We start from the raw sequence: 13,976 nt of genomic DNA, 5'->3' as shown, positions 1-13,976 counted from the left end.
ACTCTCTCTCACCAAATAAAAAAATTCAAACAGTAATTAAATTTCGAATGAGATTTTATTTGGATCTGTGCTGGTTTAAGTGCTTCTGCCTTTTTGAATGTTCCACAATTTTGTGTTGGTTCTATTATTGTTTTTAATGATGTTATATACTTAAAACATTAATAGGTATAAACCACCCATTCTATACGTTTATTAACAAAGATTAAGTTTTTATTTGAACATACAATCACGTCTTTTTCTATACTAGATATATTTTTTATTTGATTACACAATGACTTCTATTTCTATACCAAGTAATCCCTTTTATCTTTCAAACAGAAACATTTAAGTACCGTTTTAAGTGACTGATGATATAAATTGATGATTAGTGAATTAATATGTTTAAAAAACATTATAAATAAATCGATTTTAAAAAAGTTGAAATATAATGCTCTGTAAAAAATTCCTAAATATCACAGTATAACTTCTATTACTACAGAACAATAAACTATTTCTAAAAATGACAGTTTCAACAATTATTACATCGAACTTTATCACTTACACATGTACACATCACATGGACTTGTCTGTACAATACTGGAATTAATCTTAAATGGGTCGAGTAGTTTTGAAACGTACAAGTGCAAATAAAATTTTTATAGGTTAAATCGATTACAACTTTCAAAAGTAGATGATAAATGACAAAGAATCAACAACTTGATCATTTCATAACAATCAAATCAAATAAAGCCTATGATAAGTTGATAACATAATTCAATTACAGAAGCACCACGGCGAGATTGATCCGGTTACCAGAAATATCAACTTCTCAACGGTCATCGTACTTCACTTCAAAAAAATGTTCGACACAGCCTCCAACGGAACAAACCAACAGGAACAACTGGTGTTGGGGAAAGTTGCCACCAACAGTACACGAGCAGAGAAAACTAAAACACTTCTCTTCCCTTCACATCACTTTCTATTATAAAATTATTATCTACAAGTACTGTACAAACTTACCCCCCAAAAAATGACTCCAGATATACAAGAAACTGGGAGAACACCAAATTCAAACCCAATGCAAAATGTTCATGTTTGTATTAGGGGGGAAAAAACAAAGAAAAAAGAAACCTCCTCTGCTGGGTAAAAAGAAGATGTTTTGGAATGAAAGCTACCTCGTCGTTCTTGCACAGCAAGCTGGAGGGACCAATTCCAGTGTATCCAATGACCGAAATCTCAGGCCAGAACTCAACAGGGGATTAAAAAGTTGGTGCTTCTTCTGAGAATCAAGGCAGCTAACAGAACAATCATGTAACTGTAATTAAATTTCGGGGGTATATTCAGGTTCCAAGGATAGATTGGTAATCTACATATATAACTACTCAGTTCTGGGTAAATTACGCATATCTGTCTCCGGAGATTCATATACCAGCATCAAGGACTGTGCAGATTTCGAAGATGGTCAACTATATCACAGGAACCACTTAGTTTTTGAAAATCAGAGCGGTGTAGAAGATTCGATTGGAAGGGATTAGAGTTGTCGGAGGTCGAATTTATGTGTGTGATTTTTCCAGTAATGCTGTAGCGCAGACGTACTCGGTGACGTTTTATCTCTGTTGTGCAGCTCCCCCCCATTTTAACCAGTAACATAACTTCCTTGTCCCTGGCATCTTCGCACCAACAGCTTCTTGAGACACCATCAACAAACTCTTCCAATGTTTGATATTCTTCATGTCGAATAGATATTTCAGCAATATGATCCGGTTCAATGATTCCTGATGCTGGATTGAACTGTTACAGTTTGGAACAATTACATTACATTCACAAAATAAAGTGCCGAGAAAATCATGTGGCAACTCAATAAGCAGAAGTTTAAAAAGGTGTATGATTTAAGCATTTGCACTAAAAAATTAGACGAACTTCCACTGAATGTATCATGCTTTCACAATGTGGGGGATGGTTTCACGGCAACATTAAACAGGCTCATTAAGTACTGGATTAAGACGAAACAATATCTATTACATTAATTTATACATTTACCATGGGCTTCATCATAACTAATATCTTAGATGTTTCGGAAGACAAAATGAAAGAAAAGTATACGAAAGAAAGAAGAAAAAGTAAAAAAAAAAAAACTTATTTTAAAAAAAATTGCATTCTTCGCAAGAAGTAGAAAATTTTTGCAATTACAAGCATAATCTCGAGATGATCGCACTCTAACCAACTCAATTCTATAAAAAGCTGTGGATGGCATAACTGAAAGGGGGTGCATACTTTTTATTCATGTTAAAGTATCATAGCCAAATCACCTAAATAATAAACACAAAATTACGGGTAGCCAGATGATGTCATAACAGAGCACAAACACCAAAATAATAAACAAAAATTACAGGTAACTATATGATGTCATAACAGAGCACAAACGAAAAAAATAATAAAGTTACCTGTAGCCATTGTGGGAATCCAAAACCACCTCTTGGACAATGATTGGACGCTTGCCCATCCTCCTTAATGGTAGCCAGACCTTCGCAACATATTTCAAATAGAGCTCTGTTTTTCTTGGATTTATTTGTGAACCGCAATATGGATGGATCTTGATTCTGAAGTATTATGTTGTTAGTACTGACGATTGCTTCTGGAACTTTGGACAGCTCTTCAAGAAAACGTTTGATTTTATCATTTGATCTGATGATTTCTCCGAAGACTTGTCTTCTTACCAATTCGTCAACTCGGGCGACCTCCACACTTAGAATGCAACGGACAGGTTTGTGATCACTATCAGTCACATCCATACAAGCTTCATACCTGTCCAAGACGTCTAGCCTTAGAAAAAAGGAGAAAAGAAGTCTAAAAGATGCTGAATATCTGAGAATACATTCACACAAGTAACATATGATGATCAGAAAGGGGAAAAACGAGGTAATCATCAGAGATCAAATATTTCAGAACAAGAGAGAACTTCAGAAGCACCCCTGCCATTATTAGAAACAAAAAGTTCAAGAAGATCCTTCATTCAAATGGAACTAAAGAAGCAAGGGGGGGAGGGGGTGGGGGGGGGGGGGGGGGGGTGGGGACTGATAATTGTCCATATGATAACAGAGACAGCAATTTACTTTGTCCAAGTATGTACAAAATTTAATGAGTTCACCATCATTTGAGAACGGAATTCAACTAACATATTTGTGCCTGATGTTTTAGCACTTGGTCTCTTGATTGGGCAATTGATTATCATTCTAGTGCTATTTCTGTCATTGACTAATCTCCTGCGATCGTTCATGGGGCAAAATAAAACAATCATTGCACGTAGAATTCCAGCCTTGCAAATGAACTTTATAGCTAACAATACTAATATTTCACTCGCATCGCACGGAGTGTTATTGTATGTACTTAATTATTAAAATTACTAAGTACTAACGTTTGAAAATTTATCAAAATTATTGATATAAATATTAGTATACAAAATTATTATATGAAAAAAGTTCATATCATTTGAAATAAAGTTTAAATGAGGATACGGATCTTTTGCCGTTAAAATGACTTCTTCATCTTGGTTGAGTCATGAGTGGAACTGTTGATAATAAAAATAGAAAATTATATCTAAAAAATCATATATATTTTGTCTACAAAATTTTAAACAATAAATATTTTTGAAAAATCAAAATTTTTATCATTTATTAGATTAATAAATTTTGATTAAAATTTTAATTATTTTTTAGAAAAAATATTTATATTGAAATTCTAATTAAGATAGATGATAATAATAATAACAACAATTTACGAACAATGAATATATCAAAATTCAAGAAGTTGGAAAACATAATATTATATAAAAAAAAGTGATACTTCATTTAATATGATAGTGTATCGATAACTAAAAATAAAAGTAACACTAAACTCAAAATCATAACCAAAATTAAACGAAATGATATAATCAATGTAACATTTAAATGTAATTTATATTTTCAAGGGACATCAAACTTAAATTTGAATTTTAAAAAGAAATTTAAAAGATTTCACATTTAATTATCCATTTATTTCCTATTTGTTTTCAAATATTTAATACGGTGGGTGAATACATTAATTATAATACATATTTACTTTTATAGCAATTTTTTTTGCGGTAACTTTCCAAATGTAACAAAAACTCTTTATATATATTTAGTATTTAAAATATAGAATATAGATATGTTCAATGTTCTAAATGGCGGTCAAGGTGGCCGCCTAGGCATCGCGGCCCTCGACCGCACCGCCTATGCAAGAGGCGCGTGTTTTAGGCAGCCCAAGCTATACGGCGTTGGAAAGACGGATCTAAGCGGTGACCAGGCGGGTGAGGCGGCGAGGAGGCGGACAGCCAAGATTTTTAAGTTGTAGCCAACAAATTTTAAAAACTAGTCAAAATCAACTAATTTTAAATCTCAAAACCATAACACACCGCACTTTTTTTTTTTTACTTTTGGTTTTCACTCTCAACTCTCAAGTCTCAACCATTATATTGTATGAAGATTAGTTATGTTTAGTCTAGTATTTGTTTTAATGATGGATAATGGATTGAAACTTTGAAATTTAAACTTAGGTTTTTTGTAGAAGTAATTATATTAATATGATGATGAATCTTTATTAATTATCTTGTTAGTATGCATTTATATATTTATTTGCACATTATTTAGATGATATTATATTGTATGAAGCTTCTTTGTGCTTAAACATTATTTAATTATACATCTTACATAAAAAATGATGACATTTGTGATTATATTGCGTGATTATATATGATTATCTATAAAAAAATTACTTAAAAAAATTCAACCGTCTAGGCGGCCGAGACGGTAGGCGGTCGGTGGCGGGACCGCCCCGCCACCGCCTCCCGCCATTTACAACCTTGGATATGTTCTAGCATGATAAAAATAATAGGTAGCACTTTCTCTCCCAGGAAACTTACTGTACTATAGAGGAGACAACAGGGCAGTCTAAGCTGCAGGTAGATGCCAAAGCTGAACGGTTATCACGATACAGAATTCTGTCACACCAGGCAGGAATTCGCTTCTTCTCCCCAGAATCATATCCTTAAAAAGCACAAACAAACCATGACTAAATCTCTAACAAAAATAGTTTTGAACATAATAATAAATATAATTCTATCATATCAAAGCCATCATCCATAGATACCGAAATACAAAAGTCTTGGATTCCAGTTGAGTTCGAATACAAATATCCAAGGAATAATAACCTCCACCATGAGATTGTAAATAAGGCACAACAAATATTTCTATCATATCGAGGCCATCCATAGATACCGAAATACAGAAGTTTTGGATTCCAGTTAAGTTCGAATACAATATCCAAGGAATAATAACCTCCACCATGAGATTGTGAATAACGCACAACAAATATTTCATCATGATACCTGCCAAACCTGATTGGTGCTTCTCGAATTTATAAGATGGAGGAAATCCGATATAACCTTCCCGCATTCCTTGAAAGACATTTCCTGCTTCCATTTCTTCTCGCAACTGATCCCTTTCTTTAAGCCAGTCAAAGCATCTTTGAGAAACAAAATCTCTTGCTTCGTCGTAAGATATGCCACCAAGCCGATAGTTGAAATCTCCAAGAAATACAACCATGTCAGCCTCAGAAAGCTCAGGCATCCCTTCCACAGGGTTAATACCCATAGCCTGCACAAGCATAAGCGATTAAAATTTCTTATCAATTGAAACATGAGGGCTTTCTTACATAAAGCGAAAATGAAACCAAAAACAGTCAACAAAAATAGTAGCAGTATTAACCGGAGTATATACATACATTTGTCACGCGAAGTATTTGAACAGCAGATGAAACGCCAGCTGAAACAGGAAGGATAAATGGCAATAGAAAACAGTTGACATGTACAAAAAATAACAGCAATAAAAATACAGCACCATACCAGAAGCAGTATTTAAAAGATTAGATGGCCGGCTAAAAACCATTGTTCGATATACATGATCGAAATCCGCATTTCGGCGATTGACAGCTTCTAAATGTGCAGCGAAATGACAATTCACAAAGCACATGACTCGACCATACACTCTCATCCTGAGCCCAACAGCTCCCTGACAAGAGACCCTTAAATTAGTTTAATAACAAAGATAATAAAATGTTATTGTAACAATAGAGAGGAATATACAAAGTAATACTAAGTTTATATCCATTCCATTACGAACTTGCAGGCATCTCAACCAAAATGGTACACCTTCAATAATCTCGAGTTTACAAGTCTAAAATAATGACATTATGGTGAAGTAAATTAACGCACAAGATATAAGGGTATATTAATCTCGACAAAATGAAAAAAATCCACAAGCATCACCTGAACACTATGAATAACTTGTTTCTGATTAATAAATCAACAGTAAAATAGAGCCATCTGTCGATAATTGTTCAGAATCAAAGTGATACGATCATACTTCACCTCATTAAACACAATAATATGACTGAATTTTTTATAATATACTATTTCACCAGGTAAAATTTTACCAATCAATCTATTTCCCTATTTGCCAACTATTTCCTAAACTACATCATCTTTCAAGTTTAGTTTACTTTTTGATTTTTAATTGGGGCTGTCTGCTTAAGCTCTGCAAACCCTATCTCTACATGTAAAGATTTTTTTTGTATAATTCTCAACAAATCCAAGATTCCTCTCAAATGGATTGTGTTCTTTCCATTTGATAATCAATAATATTTGGGGAGAAAATCTACCGTTATTGCATGATTCATTTGTTTCACACAGTGTCCTTCTGTCATGTGAGTGAGGCAGTGAGTACTGTGATTGTCAGACTTATTAAAGACATCCTACTATGTCAAATTTGAATACTTCAAAGAAAGTTTTTTAATAAAATAGATATGATTAAGATAAAATAATTGGTTAGAACATAAACAACAAGATTCATCCCTTCACACTCAACCAGTTTTTAAAAGGCGTGGGAGTTATAGATGAGAAGTTGGAAAACAGAAAGTTGTGTATACATTAACTTTTTTGCTTCTAATTTGGTGGTTTTGAGCTGGAGATTCCATATCATCACTTTTAAGTAGTTAAGGTGCTTATGGAATATTTGTTGTCGAAAGCAAATGCTTTTAGAATGTTCCATAAAGAGGAAAAATAGCTACAAATTTGGAAGAAGTGGGCGTGCTTGGCTGTAAAATTATTCGAGAGCTTTCATCAATTTGATTTTACTCTATCCAAAGCATGCAGAGTTAAATGTATCAGCCCTTGAGTCATTTTGTCAGTGGGAACCCATTATATCTGCATTCTTTTTTCACTCTCACTTAACACTAAAGCGGAGAGCGCATTTTATTCTAGAACTATATTGCAATTTAATCTATCAAAATAGAAAAACTTATGAGAAACTAAAATAAAATACATGTTCACATTACGTTCTAGTAGACAATCAAAGTAACAAACAATACCTTATTTCCAATAGCTCGTCCCAATCCACAAGGAACTGCTGCAACATCAACATCCCCGACATGCCCTCGAATATTGTTTCTAACCCTACGGCATATTTCAGACAATGCATTAGAAAGTGTTTCTGAATCACCATCAACCAAAAGTAAAGCCAATCATAAAGTTTAACAGGAGAAGAGAAGTATGTGCATCAAATAACAGTCACAAAAGTACTAACATAATACTCACCATACAGAAATGAGCAAACCAGCCAACTGCCTAGAGCCAACCCTTGAAAAGGTGGATCCCTCATCCAATATTTTTCCAATCATATCTAGCCACCATTGTCCCGCGGAACTACCCTCAAGACCCATCTGCACGGGTTGCAAGTGCATGCATGTAATTAGTCTGATAAAATTGAACTGATGGTTAGGAAAAGAAAATAAGAATGAACCAACAGATAGTGACAAACTAATAAGTGTTAGCTTCATCTTATATATGTAAAATGGATTAACTAAAAATAATGAACCATGGATAATTACACGAACTTTAATCAGGAAAATCCTTTGTCTTGAATTTCAGACAAGATGAAGCACTCAAAGAAAGAAAAAGAAGTGCAATACGTAATATCTAACAAAATAGAGAAGTGTTGGATCTAAATACTTTGTTTGAAAAGTTTTTTAACAGATACTAAGGCTAAACTCAATCACTGCAACGTGAGCAAGTTATGTTAAAAATTTGAACGGCTCCAATTGGACGACAATACATACATTTATAACAATAATGGAACTACAAGACTTGACTGTAGTATGAGAAGACCCTTTACAAGTCGAAAGAGTCAACTAATTAAATTGTTTGGAAAAGTATCTCTTGATTTTATCATTATTTCCTGGTCTATCCACAAATCTTTAACGAAACTTAAGAGAAATATTTGCACCCATGAAGTATTTGAGTGTCAAGACAAAATTTCTCTAGCAGGCACAACAAACCCATTTCACCTGTTTCAGAAACAACTGTATTTAGCTTCAAATGATTTTTGATATCGAATTGTCAAACAAATTGTATATCAACCATCTTTACCAAATAAACCTTCCAGCTATTGCATTTTCCAAATGCTGTAGGTTAGAGAAATGGAACAAAATAAGGAGGAAAGAAAATGTTATATACGGTTTCTTTGGCGGCAGACATGGCTAGGAAACCAGCACCCATTTCCACCTCCTGCAACCCAACAACAATAATACCTATGTCTGTTGCAGCAGAACCTAGCCACGATATAAGGGAGTCTGGAGTTGCCCTCCCTTGTGCAACATTCCATGTTCCAGCCAATATTTTAAGATTCTCTAGCTTTGTGTACAAAAATTCCTTCCCAGCCAACTCTGTACGGAATATATTATCAAGTGGTCCAGGAGATGTAATATTCCACCCACGGATGCCACCATGATTAGCCAAGGTAAAAACATAACCACCTCCGACAGCTAAATCTATCACCGGACTACTGTGAGCTACCCATTCTCCAAGCAAATCACCATTGAGATCCAAAACCTGCACTGTGCCACTAATGTAACCTACCCATATCCGTTCACCTATTGTACAGAAACATTGAACTGCATAAGAATGATACTGAAATTCATGCAATCGATTGCCATTCCCATCCCATTGCACAAGTAACCCATTTGCACATCCAGTCCAAACCATTCCATCAACAGTTGAGACCAATGCTTCGGTCCGCCTATTATCCTCTCCAAAAGATCCTTTAACTGCAGCTCGACGAACAGCATCTGCCGCTCCTAGTATAGCATTGCGAGAACGCTGGAAAAAATTAAAAGAATTTTGTGCCTTTTCCTTTGAACCAGATAGGGACTTCATCTTCATCTCATCCTCCAATAAAGCATCAGGTGACATGTTCTCGATCTGACCATCAATGTTAAAAACTTTAAGTAATTCCCTGGTACAAGCATCCCTGCATAGTGGAGAATAATCAAAACCTTCTAAAAGAAAATACTAAAGCAACCAGAACAAAAACAGAAACCAGAGAGAAACCAGCAAAGAGAAAGAATTAGCCTTCATTTTTTTTCTTTTTGAAGCTGTCCTTCACTCTTAAAACAGTAGAACCAGATTAAAACATTGCGCCCATGAGAAATTCAGAATATTATCAGATGCCAACCAACCGTCTTCAGAGATTTGAAAAGCTTAAAGCTATAAAAGCATTGATTTAAAATTTTCATAATGAAGAAAAAGTGCCCTCTGGCAAAAATCCTACCAATAAGCAATGAAAAATGAAAGATAAGAGCATAACTCGGTGATTTTTCATAAAATAAGGTTCAACTAGATGCATAATAATAAAACTGGATACTTAAAGTAATTCCCTGGTAAAAGCATCCCTGTATAGTGGAGAATAATCAAAACCTTCTAAAAGAGAATACTAAAAGCAACGAGAACAAAAACAGAAACCAGAGAGAAACCAGCAAAGTGAAAGTATTAGCCTTAATTTTTTTTCTTTTTTTCTTTTTGAAGCTGTCCTTCACTCCTTAAAACCGTAGAACCAGATTAAAACATTGCGCCCATCAGAAATTCAGAATATTATCAGATGCCAACCGTCATCAGAGATTTAAAAAGCTTAAAGCTATAAAAGCATTGATTTTAAATTTTCATAAGGTAAGGAAAAGTACCCTCTGGCAAAAATCCAACCAATAAGCAATGAAAAATGAAAGATAAGAGCATAACTCGGTGACTTCTTGATAAAGTAAGGTTCAACTATATGCATAATAATAAAACTGGATACTATATAAAGGATCAATTTACTGACGATTTACCACAATGCAAATGACTGAAAACCTGCACTCCACACCTTGGCTCCAGAATGATCAGATAGCATATACTTGACATCTGAAGTAAAAACGTTACCGTAGGCACCATTCAGGGTAACTTGGCTTCTCAGGTCAATGTAAGATCTTTCTATCAATAAAGCAGCCATGTTCCTTTCTCCAATTGTTAGAGAAAGGGACTTCTCAACAGCTTCCCAAGGCCAGATCTTGATAGCACCACCCTCAGATCCTGACCATATATCTCCTGTTTCATAGGAAAAAATTTGAGAAAAAGGAAAAAAATGTTTTTAAGACAACTGGAATATGTTTACCATTGTTAAAAACATTCCCCATAAGTTCTTTAAAGTCGTGAGTAAAATCAGTGGAGAAAAGAAGCTTCAAGGTGAAATTGTTAGTGCAAAAACTTTAAAAAAATGTCTTGAACATATTGAAGAATGTACTCGTGAAGAAGAGAAAAACAAGGAGATACACAAACACGTACAAATTTTACCTATAACATGTAATCACATGAACAACGAAGCAGCAACATAACATCGTGAGCATTGGAATTTCCAATCAACAATGTCTAAAAAATTCAGTTTAGCTCGTTGAAATGAAGTTTGACCAACAATTTTAGAAGAATAAGAACAAAAAGATTGTTGTAGAAAATATCCACGCCCCTCGTTCGTGCCTGCAGTTTACTTTTCATCCAGATGCCCATCGTGGCTATAAGAAAAGCCTTTTTTTCATATGCATGATAAATAAGTTTTTGCAGTCCTTTTTTAACACTGTGTGTGTGTGTAGGAACAAGACTAAATCAAAGTGAGAACCGGTAAACAAGTAAAATCAACAATCGATAGCGTACAGAGATTTTGTTAAGAAGGTAAAATACAAGAAGCTAATAAATAAACTTGAAATGCGTCTGAGGCTCAAAGAAGAGGCGAACTAAAGTTGACAGAAACCGTATACAAGAAGCTCGGCAAGATAGGTTCATTTTCACATCATCAACATTGGTGGTAGAGATTGCATAAAATTACCAACAGGGGACAGACTACTGGGGATTTGTGATCAATAAAAATCGTAACTGCCTTCCCCTAATGGTCCTTGGACAGTAAAATTTTAAGCATGAATTGGAGGAGGCCATTTCCATACAAAAATTGTGTGATAAGCAATGGGATGTCTGTGTAACACTGTAACCTATCAAGCCTGAGGATCATTGTGGTTGACCGTGCAGGGGATCTTGCTCAAGTAAGAGTTCAGGGCCTTGAGCTTTATTCCCAAATTATTTTACTGCCACAAATGAACGAATAAACATAAATTCTAACATACACCTTATTTTGACCATTATTTGAGTTTGACACAAGATATCTTGCTTATGAGTACAGAAGAAGATTTCATCAATAATACCGCATTCAAGGGATATTCAACTCAACCAGCGCCACACATTAGTATTGGTCATGTACAGACATAATTGGAAAGAAAATCACGTTGTTCAATGTACTTTTTAACATCTAAGGCAAACATCTGAATAAGTGATGGTTGTGCACAGCTTAACTAGTACCTAAAAGTAGCATACAGCTTAATAGCAGAAACAAATAAAAAGAAGAAGCCTCATACTCAGAAAACATACTTGCACTTAGATTAGTCATTTTCACAAATACGTTTTGTTTTATTTGATTGTTATTTCAGCATTTTAATATCAATCATTAAACATACTCACTCTCCCTCTCACATTTTTAGCGCAAACAAAGGCTAATCTAACTTGCTTTTCTCTGGTCAATGCTAGTCCTACAGCCAGGTAAACCACAGAACAAATAATCCTACAAAGGGTTAAATTCCACCGAATCACAATAATTTTGTTCACGTGATTACATAAAAGACTAAATACGTAGGTAAATTTTAAAAGCTGAAAAAATCTTCACTTTAACAGGCTCCCAAGAGTGAAACACAAATAATCTCCTCACTTATTCAAACACCACAACTGTCTGCTAATCTTAAGTGTCGAATCTTAGAAACCTAACTGAAAAGCAACAGAAACCAAATTTAGGACAGAGCAAATATTACCGTAAGAACTAACAACAATGGATAGCACCGGCCCATGATGAGCTTGCCACGCAAGCAACTCCTGAAAACCATTCCTATAACTGCCATTATTCCCTGTCCCACTGAAAATATCCATCATCTTCCAACACCTAATCCTTCCATCCTTGTGCCCCGTCCACAACGCTCTGCTCCCTCCATCACCCACCAAGCACATCGTGGCTGACTCCACCTGTGCCGACTCCCAATACCTCACCGTACCCTCCTCCTCCAATTCCCCATCCTCAGCCTGACCGCCATACATATCATCAATATTCAAATCCCAGACTCTTACTCCACACTCCGTCCCTGCCCACAACTGCGGCCCATTATCATTGTCGTTAACGCATAAAATGTTCCTTAAGAACCTCCCAACTTGCGTTTCTCTCAAGGGATGCGGCCTTATCTCGAGACTCGGAGGTCGATTCGGGTGAACCGGTGCTCGCGCAGGGAGTTTAAAAATCCCAGTATCACCTCCCGCACCGACAAATTCAGGCAACGGCTGGTCAGAAGAGTATGAAGTTGAGAGCTTCCGGTCGAGGAACTGGAGCATGTAATCCAGTCTCCGCTGATAATTAGAAGAGCTGCTGACATCACCTTCGTCATCGGATGAGGAGGAATTGTAGAAACGGTCGAAAATTCTGGGTGTTTTTTGGTAATTCGAGGATGCGTCATTAAAGCTGAAATTCGTCCGGAAATCAACGCCGTCGGATGAATCTTCATCAGAATCGGAGCAGAAAGGGAATTTATCGGAGTAGAAGTGAAAATTGGTGGGTTTTTTGTCAGAAGGATCTTCTTTCTGATCGTCCATGGAACGGAAAATATTGTGGTTGCGCGAGATTTGGGGAATTTTTTAGAAAATGCCGGGGGATTAGCATAGGGTTTAAGTAAATACGACGTCGTCTTCAAGCTCAGAGGGCAAAGTGGAAAAGGAACTAGGCAATGCGGCGGATCGTATATCAAATAATCTTGTGAGACAATCTCACGAATTTTTATCTGTGAAATAGGTCAATTTATTGATATTTACAATAAAAAGTAATATTTTTTCATGATGCCCCAAATAAGAGATCCGTCTCACAAAATACGATCCGTGAAACCGTCTCACACAAATATTTGCCATCAAATCTATATCTATATCTATATAAAAGCAGAGTTTTTGCCAAAAATAGTAATTTTCCGCCAAAATATCATTTATAAAAAAGGAAAAATTTATTATGAATATTGATATAGGTGTACTGCAATAAATGATTACTTCAATTATTGTTTGCATTGATTATATCAATTCATTTAATTCAATTTTGAATTTAATTATTTTTTATATTAATTCAAATGTAATTTATGTATTATATGTTTTTTTATTTTTTTCACTCAAATTAAAACTAAACTCTATTGAAAATATAAATTATATTAAAAATTTTGCATTGATTATATCAATCAGTTTAATTAAAAACTGTATAAAGAAATTTAAAATACAAATGGTTGCAATGTTCATTATCACTCATTAGTTTAATCATTCAAAAATAAATTTTTCTATTTTAAGTAATATCTGCTCAAATTACTTATTAAAAAAGAAATACGATATTTAATTAGTTTATTTAATTTTTCTAAAAATAAAATTGGTTGAGTGTTAAAAGTTATCACTACAACAAGGTTTTCCAATGAACTTTAATTTACCATTTAATAATCATAAATTT

General features: G+C 34.7%; 1 protein-coding gene across 1 annotated transcript; it reads right to left on the bottom strand.

Annotated features, from left to right (window-relative positions):
* Positions 1 to 615: 615 nt before the first annotated feature.
* On the bottom strand, positions 616 to 13,204 carry LOC142525609 (type II inositol polyphosphate 5-phosphatase 15-like). Its single transcript, XM_075629933.1, has 11 exons — positions 12,268 to 13,204; positions 10,213 to 10,468; positions 8,567 to 9,359; positions 7,649 to 7,773; positions 7,423 to 7,507; positions 5,900 to 6,065; positions 5,779 to 5,819; positions 5,384 to 5,651; positions 4,919 to 5,042; positions 2,424 to 2,784; positions 616 to 1,770 (listed from the first exon to the last, which is right to left on the bottom strand). Exons 1-11 carry the CDS (start codon positions 13,091 to 13,093, stop codon positions 1,414 to 1,416), a joined length of 3,402 nt encoding a protein of 1,133 aa, XP_075486048.1. The 5' UTR covers positions 13,094 to 13,204; the 3' UTR covers positions 616 to 1,413.
* Positions 13,205 to 13,976: the final 772 nt, after the last annotated feature.

This window comes from Primulina tabacum, chromosome 14, assembly GCF_025594145.1.
Source record: "Primulina tabacum isolate GXHZ01 chromosome 14, ASM2559414v2, whole genome shotgun sequence".
Taxonomy (NCBI): Eukaryota; Viridiplantae; Streptophyta; class Magnoliopsida; order Lamiales; family Gesneriaceae; genus Primulina; species Primulina tabacum.
This window is presented reverse-complemented; position numbering and strand designations above follow the sequence as displayed.

Excerpts from the sequence above, each read along its gene's own strand:
- LOC142525609 (XM_075629933.1), bottom strand. The coding sequence starts at position 13,093 with ATGGACGATCAGAAAGAAGATCCTTCTGACAAAAAACCCACCAATTTT. Across the intron at positions 9,360-10,212 it reads TTTCAGTCATTTGCATTGTG|GGATGCTTGTACCAGGGAAT; the intron begins GTAAATCGTCAG and ends TCCACTATGCAG. Across the intron at positions 2,785-4,918 it reads GTTGTCTCCTCTATAGTACA|GTATGAAGCTTGTATGGATG; the intron begins GTAAGTTTCCTG and ends CGTCTTGGACAG.